General features: G+C 34.4%; 1 protein-coding gene across 1 annotated transcript in view; it reads right to left on the reverse strand.

The window, feature by feature from the left end:
* Positions 1 to 1,313: 1,313 nt before the first annotated feature.
* Positions 1,314 to 15,767, reverse strand: part of LOC117342772 (retinal guanylyl cyclase 2-like) — a 135,630-nt gene continuing 121,176 nt past the window's right edge. Inside the window, exons 13-19 of the mRNA XM_033905014.1 lie at positions 13,105 to 13,297; positions 11,368 to 11,542; positions 8,103 to 8,201; positions 6,302 to 6,393; positions 5,792 to 5,874; positions 5,407 to 5,421; positions 1,314 to 1,939 (exon numbers count right to left, since the gene is read on the reverse strand). Coding sequence (XP_033760905.1) covers positions 1,606 to 1,939; positions 5,407 to 5,421; positions 5,792 to 5,874; positions 6,302 to 6,393; positions 8,103 to 8,201; positions 11,368 to 11,542; positions 13,105 to 13,297 — 991 coding nt within the window. The 3' untranslated portion in view covers positions 1,314 to 1,605. The remainder of the gene's footprint in view (positions 1,940 to 5,406; positions 5,422 to 5,791; positions 5,875 to 6,301; positions 6,394 to 8,102; positions 8,202 to 11,367; positions 11,543 to 13,104; positions 13,298 to 15,767) is intronic.

Below are 15,767 nucleotides of genomic sequence, written 5' to 3' on the forward strand. Positions count from 1 at the left end.
AAAGTCTATTTCAAAATCTAAGTTAACAGCGTTTTTATGATGAAGTTAATCTAAACTAAGTATTACTACAATCATCTTAATAATAAAGGTATATAGTAGAATGTACAGAGTTATTACAGGTATCACAAGGGCATTGATCACGTGGTGGAAACACAGGTAACAATAGAACATATCTATATACAACATGTCGTAGTGGTCGTAACAAACGTACAAAAATACAATATTGTACAACAGGTAATGTGTATCTTAATGCAAAAAGGTATAAATATACAACTATCACATCATTAATTATAGTGCGTTGAAACTAAAGAACAAATATATAATTTTTTCAGTGATACGTGTGATCGTCATTCCAAATCGCACAGCTCATTCTCATTAGTAAAATGTGTCACAAGATTTTGTTTATAAATTGCGTCAGGTAAAATAGATTTGGCTAAATGAGATGTAAAGATATAAACGTATTATAGACCAGATTTACTGCCATTAATACGATCAACAACATTGGTCCACTTATCTATGGCACCTCAGTCAAAATCACGAATCTTCTCCGATATCTACATTGTTCATTTAATCGTGTAGCACAAAGTAAAAATATTCTCGAGTGAAGATACTTGTATACCGTACAATTTCGACTATCTAATTTACAAAATGATATCAATAATAATATATCACTGGAATAAATATGCAATGGATTGTTTGTATATTGATAAGATTATATTGATTTATTATGTGAAAAAATCACCAGAGATAAATAAGAGACAATCTCTCGGTCGGACGTGATCAATTCATAACAATAATGATAATAACAATAGTTCATGACGTCACCACTAATATATCTATGGTTGTGTATCAGTTGGTAAACATTGTATAACATAATGTATGACTTCTGCTAGTACCTTAGCATATTTCAGTTCATTCTAATTCAGATGCATTGTTTATACAACAGTTTTTCAAACATTTTGCTTGCCATGCCATGTCTAAGACACTCCAGATAAGTTTTTATCCTGCAACTGCCACCGCATTGTCGGAATACACCCACCGTATATATTTTTGCTGTATACGGCAGTGACGGAAAACAGATGTATTTTGGAATCTTAGCACGTGCGTCAATTCGACTGACCTACTTCAAAGTGAAACAACGTTTAAAAGGCGAACATATTTCTGTCATTTTTGACACTGTTTCACTTCAAAATGATCCTTTTTGATGATTATTTCTTTTATTGTTGCAGGATAAATAGAATACATGGTCAGTGTCTTAAAATATAAGCTGTATTTTTGGATCGGGACAGAAAGGACAAAAGTGGCTCGCCACTTTTGTCTTTCTTTACCCTCGCCAAAATACAGCTTATATTTTAAGACACTGACCATGTATTCTCTATGTATCTAACTGTGTAACCAGTCATTCCTGTAGATGTGTATGTACTAAAATGTTTACTCTTGTAACAAAAGCATTCATAAGAAATATTCAAATTAACCTATTAACATAAAGTTTAATTAAAATATAAAAAGTGTATATTTTGCATAATGATGCAAAATAATGTGCAGAGATATTCTTTCAATATATCACCTTTCAGAGTTAATTATGCACTACGTCATTCCATGACGTCATACTTTCGCTACAGGCGGGATTCCATCTTTAGATGTTGAATTGTTTTGATTGTGTCCAGTTAAACATATATCACAGTTTACCTGTATCTTGTTGGCCTTGACCGGCCCACCTTTACCTTTCGGGTTATCATTGCTGTCATAGGCCTGTGAATCGCGTTTCGGAGAGGACTTCGGCTGGTCACAGCATGCGCATTGCAGTTCACTAACAGTTATGTTATTCGTTTCTGCTTTCGATGTTGTTTGTGAGGGCTCTTTGGGTATGCTGCTCTCTATTTTTTCGCTTGGAGTCTGCGCATTTTGTAGCGTCTGTGCTTTCATTACAGATGCTAGGCTACAAAATGAAAGACAAATGCTCAGAACGATGTCATGAAGTAAATTACTCGTTTCAAGGATCCGCCTTCTCGGATATTATATTTACCACATATAATATGTTTTCTGATGTTATCAGACATATCCCGTGTTTTAAAAGTAACTATAACAACACCGTAACATACCTTTTAAGTGAGATATTATGATACATATTGATAAATGTATGTATATCCTACCTTATCACTACCTGTCAGAAAATACGAAGTTTTAAATTTGTTTTCGATACTCTTTTGATTCGGAAAAGCCAACATTTCCTCTTGGTGCTTCTTTTTGACAACATATAACGTTTTCATTTTCATAAAACTTTGGAAACTTAAAATCCCGACTTAGCCTAATACTAGTAACTCTTCATCTGTGGTATCTCGCGATTTGATTCATTACGTCACCATCTTGAGGTAAAGTTATTCTTCCCCGAACATTGATATCAAACCGTATATAAATATCAAAAAGATGAAAACTGCAATATTTCATTTAAATTAATTATTCTTGTACATGAAGTATCTGTAACAATTGTATACAAGTTGATACAATTTTTAAATATCAATTGATAAGTAAGCACACGACGAATAATGAATATACGACGATATCGCAGACCGGAGAACAGTTTATGACTCCAAGGACCAAAACTGATGTTCTAAATACAACAGGCTAAACAAAATGTTATAACATTAAACTGGAAGTTCCTTATCAAATGTTTAAAGGAGCATGGGATAGGCATATTTATTACATTTTTCGAAAAAAAGGAAGTAGCTCTATTTATTCTGAACCTTTGCCACTATTTAAACTAACTAACAAATCAAGAAGAAATGTAATGGAAACGGATTATCAAACGCAATGTGAAAAAAAAGGTAAAGCCACCCATATTGATACATATTGCTCAACGTTATTAAGATAACTTGCTTATAATAGTCAATTCGCATGAGAAAGCATCTCTTTATTTAATACAAAAGATTGTTATAAGTGGATTGGCTGCCAATAGTACGGTACATATTCGCCGGTTCTGCGGCAGAACTAACTACTTATATAAACCATGTTAACCTTTACCGATTAACCCCAAGAGAGCCATGTTTGGTTCTAGAAAACACCATTAAGACTCCCAGAACTACTTAGGCGTGAGTTTTTATAGTTTTGTTAGAGTGAGAAATGATGTGTTAAGAAAAATCCGCTTGAGTAAGGTACACTTTTGCCATTGATTTGTAGGTAAAAGTGCATGGCTATTCCTTATCATTTATCGAAAGAAAACTAGTCTTACTTTCTCATCTGACAGATGGATTTGGTTTAAAGGAGAAGTTCGTAATACGTTTTAGCATCACTGTCGATTTGTAGAAGCACAAAGCAGCTGTATGATACAGTTAATTCATTTTGGCTCTGCCGTATGAAACTCTCAATTAGTATTGATATGTGCCTATATAACGTTTGTCTTTTATTTGGTTGTTTTGTTTGTGTTGGCAAACAACACAATCTTATCATTCTAAAATATATCAATTTTGATTTTATATGTAGATACTACAGATATGAATTATAAGGATTTTTTTAAATAGTGAAGCCCATTATATGAGTATTCAACCCATTAACAAACAATGTTTTACAAATCGCTAGATTACATTAAAAGCTATAGTACTGTTACTATTTATTTTCACATTCGTACTTACCTTCACTACTTCTCGTTGAAGGTTTAACAGATAACAACTCCTTTACACAACACTCATACGACAATATGATTGGTATAATTAACTATCAAATTCATTTGATAATATGTCAAGGAATAGGACCAAAGCGGCCATTTGAATTACTCTTTAGACAAACTTTTAGTGTGCTGTTTGTTTATATTTCAATACTTATATTGGCAACTACTTTTTTTATAATTAAAAAACTTTCCTACATAATTTGATTGTCTACGACATATCCTTACCTGATACAATTTGTACCTAAATCTGTATTCCTAACAACATCTTGACTTTGTACCTCTCCCTATGATTGTATTTCCTTCTATAATTTGACCCTATCCGTTATTATCTGGCTTCAATTGAACTCAATGATGACAATAATAAAACAAATACATGAGGTGGTGGTAAATTAACTAAATACTAAATTAATTGGACATTGCTGGTGTTCTTAATCGGTAAGATTATATAATATTCAAGACCGGTTTGCCATCATATGACGAGACGACAATCAACAGAATATGTTACAAAATCGAGAAATAATATCACAAATAACAAAACTACAGATACACTATTGATAATAATTAGACTTTGTCATTTATAATTAAATAAATCTTTATAGCAATGCTTACATTCGCTTGTAGAGTACAGGATTTCGTTATAACATGGGAATTCATTGACAAAAATACATACTTAAGGTAGGATCTAAGAATACCTATATACGACTCAAAGACATGTGCATTGGAAGACGAGAGAGTGAGAGAGTAAGAGAGGCTAAAGAGGAAATGTAGACCACCAAACAAATAGCATTTACAAATTAGTAAACAGTGGAAGATGTTGACCACCTTTTGGTTCAGTGTCCGTCACACATTGTATGTTCAACGTTAATCTGTATTCTTTGACATAGAGTTGCATTTAATAATGAATTAATCATTCATCGGCATTAATGACTTTGTTCTTTGAAATAATAACTAACTTTTAACATTCTTGATCATCTGATCGATGAATAACTAAGAAGGGCAGTAATGACAAATATCAAAATAGTGTCATAACTGCCGCGTATATTTCTATTTATTGACATATAAATATGTCTTTTTAAGATCATGTTAAAATCAGGTTTGACAGACAGTGTGTAACATCCTCATACACTGGAACTTGAGATATATGCTTATCAGGTACATGATACAGAAGTACAAAATATAGAGTCTTCACAAGCACCACAACTCGGGGGTATGGTAACAGGTAATTTGTGTAGTGTATACATTGTAACAATAGGAAAGCTGAAGGTACCAATAAAGAAGGGGTAAGGCATATTGCGGTTAGGCAAATTATGTTATTGAGGTCTAGACGCAATCCTCTAATGAAGAAGTAAACCCAGTTGGAGAACAGAAACATTTTTTTTTTATTTTTTTTTTTTATTTATTATTTTTTTAAATTTCACTTGGTGGAGAATAATTGACAGATATAAGACAGAAATACGGCCTTCCATACTTATTCCATTACACCGCTGATAAAAACATTGCGTTTCGAGAAAGTTCTTTGAGTATGACCAATTTTACGCACTGCTTCAAACAGATCAAAGATGATGCCTGGAAAATATTCTTTAAATGCAGACTAGTAATCCCATTTCATCTCTAAAGCACTATGTGCTATCCTACGTTATATTCATCGGTAAACGTCAGAACGTGTATCTATGGGTAGAATATGCAGTAGAGGAGGTTGAGAACAGTGCAGAGAAACAATGGTGCGTCACTATTCTACTTACCCGTGATTGCTTTCACTGTTATTTAAAAAGGTCGCATGAAAAACTTATAACTTATTTATGAAAAACAAGTAGCAATGCAATTTCAAAATTGTTGTTACTTGAACAACACGAACCTTTGTTATGATATACCACACTTAATGTCAAAGTTAAGGAACATATTTCAGTACTTACAAGACGTTTATATGATCATTGAGATGTAAACGCTGTTGGGAGTGATATGTGGGAGGGGAGTTGTTTGTCATTTATACGAACATATGGATAAAAAAAAATTATAATGGAATTCCGGTCATTACTTATCAATAAGAGCATTTATCATATCTATTCTTAGAAATATGTACCAATGCATTGTCTTATCCTGATTATAAGACATATCAACATAACTTACTCGTTTAATGGTGGTGGCTCCGGAAGTGGTTTAGAAAATCCATCTTTACCAACAAGCCAATACGTCTTTGCTAGACCTTTGCCCTTAAATAAACAAGAACGTTGATGAGATAATTATAAAAAACAACGTTTATAGACAATGTACAAATTCTATTTACGAGTTGGTCCTTATTTTTAATTTGATAAGGAAACGATTTACTAATGGGTTCATTACTTTTTTATACTAACTATTACTAAAGAGCGATTTCCTTAAACATTCTCTATTCTATATATATCAAATGTATGTAGAACAACAAGATAATCCTACTTAATCTTAATGAATTAAGGAAACAATACAATGCCTCAAAATATGGTTTTGATCTGGATATTCTGCTTATAAAGCAGGAACAGACTGATACTGTACATAATAATTACTACAACCATTGGGCTTAATACTTATGCCAGGCCACCAAAAGTAAGATGTTCACATTAAATGTCAAAGTACGTTGACAAAACCACCAATATAAGATACCTTCAGTTCCACCTCTCCACGATATTCTAGTTGATAACCTCCAAGGTCATCAAGTACGCTCTTTGTCGGCAGGCTGATGTGTACTCGGAAAGCTGTTAAACAAAATTCAAATTTTACACTGGGCTAGGTAACATAATAGGCAAAATACCCAATTATTAATAAATTAAATTCTGAGATCAATTTTTACTAGGTTAGTTAACAATATTGGCTAATTAATCAAGCTCAAGCATTAGTCTAGATAATAAAATCAAACTTAATACTTAGGTTACAAAATCGGGTATTTAGACAATACCTTAGTATAACATGAATTAATCTTTATATTAAATATTGCATGTAACATATACATAGCCTCGCAAAGCAGTTGCATACACGTTTTCATTTCAGTTTATTCAACCATCCTAGGTTATTACTTGCATTTGCGTCGACATGATACCGATTCCTGTACATCCCCGTTACAATTTGAAATACCTGTTCCTATACATCTCCATACCATTTAAGATACTTATTTATATATCCCCGTTGCCGTTATAAACTGTTCATTTCGTTGTCTGGTCAATCAATAGAACATACCCGCTGTTATCTGATCGGTCGTTACAGACGATGGCGAGTCATGCGTTATCTTTACTTCCGATTACTATATAACTTGTGTGTGGGTTTTGCAAAACAGAAGTTGTTTTAACACGATGTATTGATTCGTTTTGTACTGTTGTGTAATATTAACACGATAAGTTAGATAAGGATGGTTTCTAGGAATTACTGAGCAACTGACGGTCGATTACAGTGCCATCACACTGAAATGCCACACCTGGACATGGTAGCTTGGTAAACCTACCGCCAACTGCTATAATGGTGAGCATAAAGCATTGTACAAATGGCAGGGATTATTGGTAAGCTACCAAATAAGATTTTCGTAGCAGCCAAATTATGCAATGAATGAGGCACATGTTTGGTCGTCGCAATCTCTCCTGTGACACTGCGGGAACGTTACATCTAAGCAAATGAATAACGAGTCGGCTATATATCGACCAAACCCGTACATATTGGTCAAGATTCTGTCAAGACTTAGAAATGGTTCGCAACTAAAAACCTTATTATCAACACTTGAGTTACACAGTAATATCAAAGATAAGCACCAGTATATGTGCAAATATAAAAATAGAATGCCATGTCAGACATTTTGAAATCGCATTTCTCTGATCATGTTGCGGATAAAAGAAACGTGCAGTTATGCGTCGCTGTGTTTTTCTGTCTTAGTTGCGTTTTACTCGCTTGATAGAAAGTGATAAACCGTTATATGTAAATATGATCAAAACATATTGTTTCGACTTTTTAAGCAGTTACTTAAAGAAAATGAAACCAACACAATGTGGGAGTCGGACTAAGTTCAAAGGATTGATATCACTTCCACTGATCAAAGTGTAACAACCGAGATACTGTATGTGTATTTGAATTAGCGCAGTAATCGATATTGATATGTCCTGAGATATTCATTTAACTAAAATGTATTGATTTTGATATGTTTTCTGATTTTAACAGCTGTATATGCATCAGCTTTCCGAATATTTGTTTTACATACCGTCCTGGCCGCTGTATGTTTGCATAAATGTAATGCTATTTACGTAATTCATTTAATTGAAATTACTAGATAAGGAAATTTGCAATTCCAAAATGAATTGACGGATTCGACCAGCGGCCTCAGAGGTGCAAACACATGTACTTATATCATGCATCGACTGATTGCGTCTAGCAACAAGCGCCAGACTATGTCAACATAAGCCGACAAGGTAAATTTTATACATACCGCTCCCTGTCGACTCCATCCGAGAGGCAGTGTTAACAGTGTCCCCAAATAGGCAGTACCGAGGCATGGTAAGGCCAACTACTCCAGCAACACACGAACCTGGTGAACACAGATATTTGGTACTAATTAGTTTATAATAAATTAAGAATAATATATACTGGAAATATTTTCATGTGATAAAAACTGAAAAAAATGTAGAAATAATTTGAATTGAACACAGACAGTCACCAGACAAAAAAAAACTTCAAAAGATGAGGAGATGAAATAGCAAAACGTAGATCCATACAGACTAGAGTAATTTGATATCCATAGTTAGGATAAAGATACATAAAGACGGACTCTCATTGTTTCAGCTTGATCAAATGTTGAATCTGAAGATACAGGACAGAATTGTTTAGGAGCTATTTTGATAGTGTATGTTTTCGACATATAATGCTGTTTAAAGCCGCTGTTCTAATGTTGATGCAATATACATTGCGTTGTAACTGAAGTAGTCATGTAGTATCTCTTTGTGGTTGTTTGTTCCGTTTAACGTTTGCTGATACAATAGTTTTACACATGCTTTAAATGACAAATATAGTTAATGTTAAACAATCTTTGTAAAGATAATATGACACTACACATGGAAGAATTATTTCAACAAAAGTTTGACCAGGTGGCTAGTGATGTATTGTGGAACAGAACGAAGTGTGGGGGGAAAGTCACGGTCACGTGTTACAATCATCTCATTCCTGTATCTAACATAAATATCTTCAATATAACTAGTATAGTTTTGTCGGGAATGTTTCTGGACTAATAAACATATCGATGTGGTTTTACGATTGTCATGTCATAAACAGATTACTACTACAAACAGCCCCAGTTCTCCTGCACGGTTGTCACCTTTTCGATGTTGTTTATGAAGCATTATTAGATTGTCTATGTTAAAACCAGTGGTATTAGCTATGTCTGCTTGTGCAATCCAGCGTTGATATATGCGTTCAAAATGTTAAGACACGTTCGATTAAAACGTCACCGTATACACTAGAGCGAAATACAGAGATGCATTTTGGTGGAGACAGACAATTTCTCCACAGGCAAGTCCTGAAATGTGATGCCAAATAGGGAGTGGCAGACGATATTCTTTGGTTTGTGTAATGGAGTTACATACATTCAATTCAAAAGATGTGTTTCGTCTGTCGCGATCTGTGTGCTCGGGGCACTGTGGAATCATTGACAAAGTCGTCATTACAATCCAGGAACTCGTTACACATATATATTATTTCACTGGCTCGAGGATTTGTACATTAGTGACTAGATCAATTCCTTCTGTACAATGTGTCCAATTCAACAAATGTTATCTCTACATATATAGTAAACGCGATTTGATCATCTTTAAAATTCATCTCTACTTTTGTTTTTACTAAAATCGATTTGAAAAAACAAGTTACCATTTGTGCTAGATGCTTTGGTTTTAGTGTAGTGGTGTTGATCCGTCTAATGTCATCTTTCATTTAGACTTGAGTAAACGGACCTAATGTCGTGTTTGATCTATTAGCGTTTACAAGACATCGGAGAAAGAGATGCCGCAGTGCTTTCATAGAAAAAAAACTTTGCAGCAATGATACACTAACATGAAATTGGCATTCGCATTTGGTGAAAATATCCCAATGAGTATATGGTATCCTACGTCACTGTTTATACTGATTCCTTACTGACTATGTCACCATTTATACTGATTCCTTACTGATTATGTTACCGTTTATACTGAATTCTTACTAACTACGTCACTGTTTATACTGATTCCCTGGTGACTACGTCACTGTTTATACTGATTCCCTAGTGACTACGTCACTATTTATACTGATTCTTACTGACTACGTCACTGTTTATACTGATTCCTTACTGATTATGTTACCGTTTATACTGATTCCCTAGTGACTACGTCACTGTTTATACTGATTCTCTAGTGACTACGTCACTATTTATACTGATTCCTTACTGATTATGTTACCGTTTATACTGATTCCCTAGTGACTACGTCACTATTTATACCGATTCTTACTGACTACGTCACTGTTTATACTGATTCCCTAGTGACTACGTCACTATTTATACCGATTCTTACTGACTACGTCACTGTTTATACTGATTCCCTAGTGACTACGTCACTATTTATACTGATTCCTTACTGATTATGTTACCGTTTATACTGAATTCTTACTGACTACGTCACTGTTTATACATAATCCTTACTGACTACGTCACTGTTTTACCTATTCCTTACTGACTACGTCACTGTTTATACTGATTCCCTACTGACTACATCACTGTTTATACTGATTCCTTACTGATTATGTAACCGTTTATACTGAATCCTTACTGACTACGTCACTGTTTATACATAATCCTTACTGACTACGTCACTGTTTTACCTATTCCTTACTGACTACGTCACTGTTTATACTGATTCCTTACTGATTATGTCACCGTTTATACTGATTCCTTACTGATTATGTTACCGTTTATACTGAATTCTTACTGACTACGTCACTGTTTATACTGATTCCTTACTGACTATGTCACCGTTTATACTGATTCCTTACTGACAACGTCACTGTTTATACTGATTCCTTACTGATTATGTTACCGTTTATACTGAATTCTTACTAACTACGTCACTGTTTATACCTAATCTTTACTGACCTCGTCACTGTTTTACTTATTCCTTACTGACTACGTCACTATTTATACTGATTCCTTACTGATTATGTTACCGTTTATACTGAATTCTTACTAATTACGTCACTGTTTATACCTAATCCTTACTGAGCTCGTCACTGTTTTACATATTCCTTACTGACTACGTCACTGTTTATACTGATTCCCTACTGACTACGTCACTGTTTATACTAATTCCGTACTGACTATGTCACCGTTTATACCGATTCCCTATTGACTACGTCACTGTTCATACTGATTCCTTACTGACTACGTCACTGCTTATACCGATTCCTTACTGATTATGTCACCGTTTAAACTGATTCCCTACTGACTACGTCACTGTTCATACTGATTCCCTACTGACTACGTCACTGCTTATACTGATACCTTACTGACTACGTCACTGCTTATACTGATTCCTTACTGACTAATTCAATATTTATACTGATTCCTTACTGACTATTTCAATATTTAAACTGATTCCTTACTTTGTTAAAGTTGATAATGAAATTTTTTACCGATATATCTTTGAGAACGAGTTGATACCTAATTTCGTACTCACCTGTATGTAGACCGATTCTCAGTCTCAAAGGCACTTCCGGCATATGGCGTATTTTGAAAGTCCCACAAATGCTGAGGAGATCGAGAGCCATGGTGCCGATTTCCCCTGCGTGTCGGTTCTCGTTCTTCACTGGCAGACCACTCACTACCATGTAGGCATCCCCTATCGTCTCGACCTGATCAACATAACGATAGAAGTGTCTTTGAAAACCGGGATAGTATTGACTGTTCACGTCTTAATGTTGAAGATATCAGAAGCCATTCCAAAGAACAGTATACACAAATGCCGGAAGAAACTTCTTTTCCTGTCTACATTATAATACCCCATATCATTTATATACGTCACTTCGGGTAAGCCCTCTGGCCGTTGTTTCTCTCTTTTTTCCTGTCTACACTATAACATCCCATACCATTCCTATATAGTCACTTTGAGTAAACCCTGTGGTCATTTTATCTCCCTTTCCTGTCTACACTATATCACCCCATACCATTCCTATACGGACACTTTGAGTAAACCCTGTGGTCATTTTATCTCCCTTTCCTGTCTACACTATATCACCCCATACCATTCCTATACGGACACTTTGAGTAAGCCCTGTGGTCATTTTATCTCCCTTTCCTGTCTACACTATATCACCCCATACCATTCCTATACGGACACTTTGAGTAAGCCCTGTTGTCATTTTATCTCCCTTTCCTGTCTACACATTAACACCCCATACCATTCCTATACGGACACTTTGAGTAAGCCCTGTGGTCGTTGTATCTCCCTTTCCTGTCTACGCTATATCACCCCATATCATGTATATGGTCACCTTGAGTAAGATCTGGTAATTGCATATTATATGTAAATTACCGCGGCGGTTGAAGAGCTTTTCTCATAAGTGGAATAAAAGTGTCAATATTCACCATAACTACCATGTATCACGAACGGAGGTATTGGTTAATATGTTGAATGGGTAACAAATATTAAAAAAAAGGTTTAGCACACACATAGGATAGACTACATCTGTCGTAGGCGTACTAGATAAAGCCTTCCTTTAGTTGTAGCATATACAACCTTACCTAGAGACATAGACAATCTTAGAAATTTACAACACATACCTAATCTATCGATACACTTTTTAAGAGAGGGTAAATCTTACGTACATCACTAGAGATACGAGCAAATGTTCAAATAAATGATAAGCGTTTGACATCCTGAGAGTAGATTCCGACTAACACGGTGTATGTAAAAATAGAATCGGGTACCGCCTTGTCTAGTTCGATCTTTTCTTATCTTTCTCCATAAGCAATTTTCTTTGTTTTCATATTGTTTTGCTTCCATAGTCCAATATGTTGAAATTATTTAGGGCCGAACAGCACAATCAATACGACAATGCTCCAATTCAAATTTAGATATTTAAATCATATTAATTACGTTAAAAGTCTATGAAGAATCCATATGAATTTAACATTAAATACAACGTTCACGAGAAAGGTTAATTGTGTATAAATAACAAAACTTCATTTTTATTGCACGATGTACTAATAGTTCTATCTTACCAATGTTTATGACATATGATACATTTCTATCTCACTACCAGGAATATTGTAGTGTATTACTTAACGCTTCATGATCGCACTCGTCAGCTGCCTTTTAGCACTAACATCACTGACGAGCTCAAGGAGACGAAAAAGCTGTATAATACGACATATATATGTATATAGCACATATTAAAATATATTGAAAAATTACCTTATACACATCATAATTATCTATACAGGCATCAAAAGCTGTATAGAGGTCATTTAAAAGGTCAACAACTTGCATAGGGGTACTCATAGCCGAGATAGTAGTGAAACCAACGACGTCACTGAAATATATTGTCACTTCTTCAAACTCCTCAGCGTTTATTTTCTGTCCACTCTTCAAGCTTTCTGCAACCACGCTGTAAAGATAAAGATATTAAGCTAATACTGACATGTCTTATAAAGCCACACGGACACGAGATGTCAATAACAATAATCTTCGCTTCAAAGCGATTTTCCCTTAAAGTAGATAATAAGGTTAGACTACAAAGATAGCGATGATGATGTTCACAACCATGACGAGTAAATGAAGCACACAAACTTCTCCCAAAAGCACAGGTGAGTACAAATTTAGGTAAATGTAGTTAAATTGACATTTGACAGTTTATTTTTGGAACGACAATGACATACAAAACAAAAGGAAGGTAAAGATAAGTATCAAAAGCAAAATGTAAAGGACCAGACGTATATTGGAGGTAGCATAAACAAACCAGGCGTATATTGGAAGTAAATTAAAACACAAACCAAGAAAATACAGAATGAAATAATAATAAAAAAAAGATAAACGTAAATTGGAGGTAAAATAAAAGACAAGATAGACGTATATTGGAGGTAAAATTAAAAAAAAATACAGACCAGGCGTCTATTGAGGGTAAGATAAAAAAAAAATAACAACAAACAAACAAGGCGCTTATTGGAGGTTAAATAATAATAATAAAAACAAACCAGACGGAACCTTGAGGTAAGATCCAAAACAAAAAACAAAACAAAAACCAGACGTATATTGGAGGTAAAATAAAATTTAAAAAAAACAACAAGATAGACGTATATTGGACGTAAAATAAAAAAAATAATAAACCAGGCGTATACTGGAGGAAAAATAAAAATAAAATAAACCAGGGGTATACTGGAGGTAAAATAAAAAAATAAACCAGACGTATATTGGAGGTAAAATGAACCAGACGTATATCTCAGGTGAAATTAAAAAAAAAAACAACTAAGACATAGTGGTTGATATCACCGAACTGCGTTAAAGGAATGGAAACCACGTATGAATTTGGTTGTTGTCACAATGTGCATAAATGTAGAAACGACGTAATACATGAAAATAAATCAAAACAGGCGACCACCTGGGTAAATTTGTGTAATCTGATCATAAACACATGGCAAAACAAAAAACAAAAAAAAATCATATTTTCTTTGGCAAACACTTTTTAAGAGATAGGATCATATGATATGTTTGTAGACAAAAACAAAACAAAAAATAAAAAGAGGAGGCCCATGGGACTTAACAGTCATATGACCAAATCAATTAGAAAAATGTGTATAACAGGTGTTTGTGAAGATAAACATGGTTGGTGATTGTTAAATGATGACGGTAGTGAGGGATGATATATTACAATTAGTGATTGTCAATAATGATACATGTGTTTGGAAAATAAAAAAAATATATAAAAAAATGTTAGTAATATTTTGGATGTAGACTTTTTGTTTCCAATGGTGGGAAACATAACGATAACAAATGTATTACTTGACCATTATACCAATTCGTGTGACAGATTTTCTGAAGTGATTTTAAACCGTTTTAGAGAAAAAATGAAATATTTCAAATGTTTGAAACTATTTGTTTTCATGGTTACAGAAAAAAATATCTGAACTGAAAACCTGATAGCAAAAGGAACTAATAGACCACTATACTGATTCATGTTACATGGATTATCTCAAACGTATTCGGAGTCACGCTTAAGGATTTTAACCATTTGTTTTATTGGATTCAGGAAAAATTATGAAAAATACAAAACACTCAAATTCCAAAAGGCACCACAAGCACAACAATACGCGTACCAGTTTTCATGAGGTTATCTTAAACGGCTTAAGATTTACTTCGGAAACAGTACTAAATTGTACGCTTCGGAAACTGTACTACCTTATACGATTCGGAAACTGTACTACCTTGTACTTTTTTGTTTGTTTTTTGTTTAACGTCCTATTAACAGCCAGGGTCATTTAAGGACGTGCCAGGTTTGGAGGTGGAGGAAAGCCGGAGTACCCGGAGAAAAACCACCGGCCTACAGTCAGTACCTGGCAACTGCCCCACGTAGGTTTCGAACTCGCAACCCAGAGGTGGAGGGCTAGTGATAAAGTGTCGGGACACCTTAACCACTCGGCCACCGCGGCCCCTGTACTACCTTGTGCGCATCGGAAACTGTATTACTTAGGTTTAGAAATGTGTGCCACATCCCTGTGATTTTAATGATATTTCTCACGAAGAAATCAAAATTCCTTTTCTTTCTTTCTTTCCTTTTGGTTTTTGTGTTTTCCAGTCCTCGTTAAAGTAGATATTGATGTCTTGTGAAGAAAGAACTTTTACTTTTTTTGAATTTTATAATTGGACTAGCTGGATGTTTTCGATACGTGCCAAAATTAGAAATAGAACTGAAAGTTACATGGTTTACAAGATATATGTGAACCGAAATGTTACGCAGTCTATATCCTGAATGTCATGGCATTATGTCATGTCCAAGTCCCTCTTGCAAAGCGAAATTAGCTAAATCAATTTCGACTTGCATGCTGTACAACTCTTACACTTTAACACATCGTGAAGTTTAC

The sequence above is a fragment of the Pecten maximus genome, chromosome 14 (genome assembly GCF_902652985.1).
Source record: "Pecten maximus chromosome 14, xPecMax1.1, whole genome shotgun sequence".
NCBI lineage: Eukaryota > Metazoa > Mollusca > Bivalvia > Pectinida > Pectinidae > Pecten > Pecten maximus.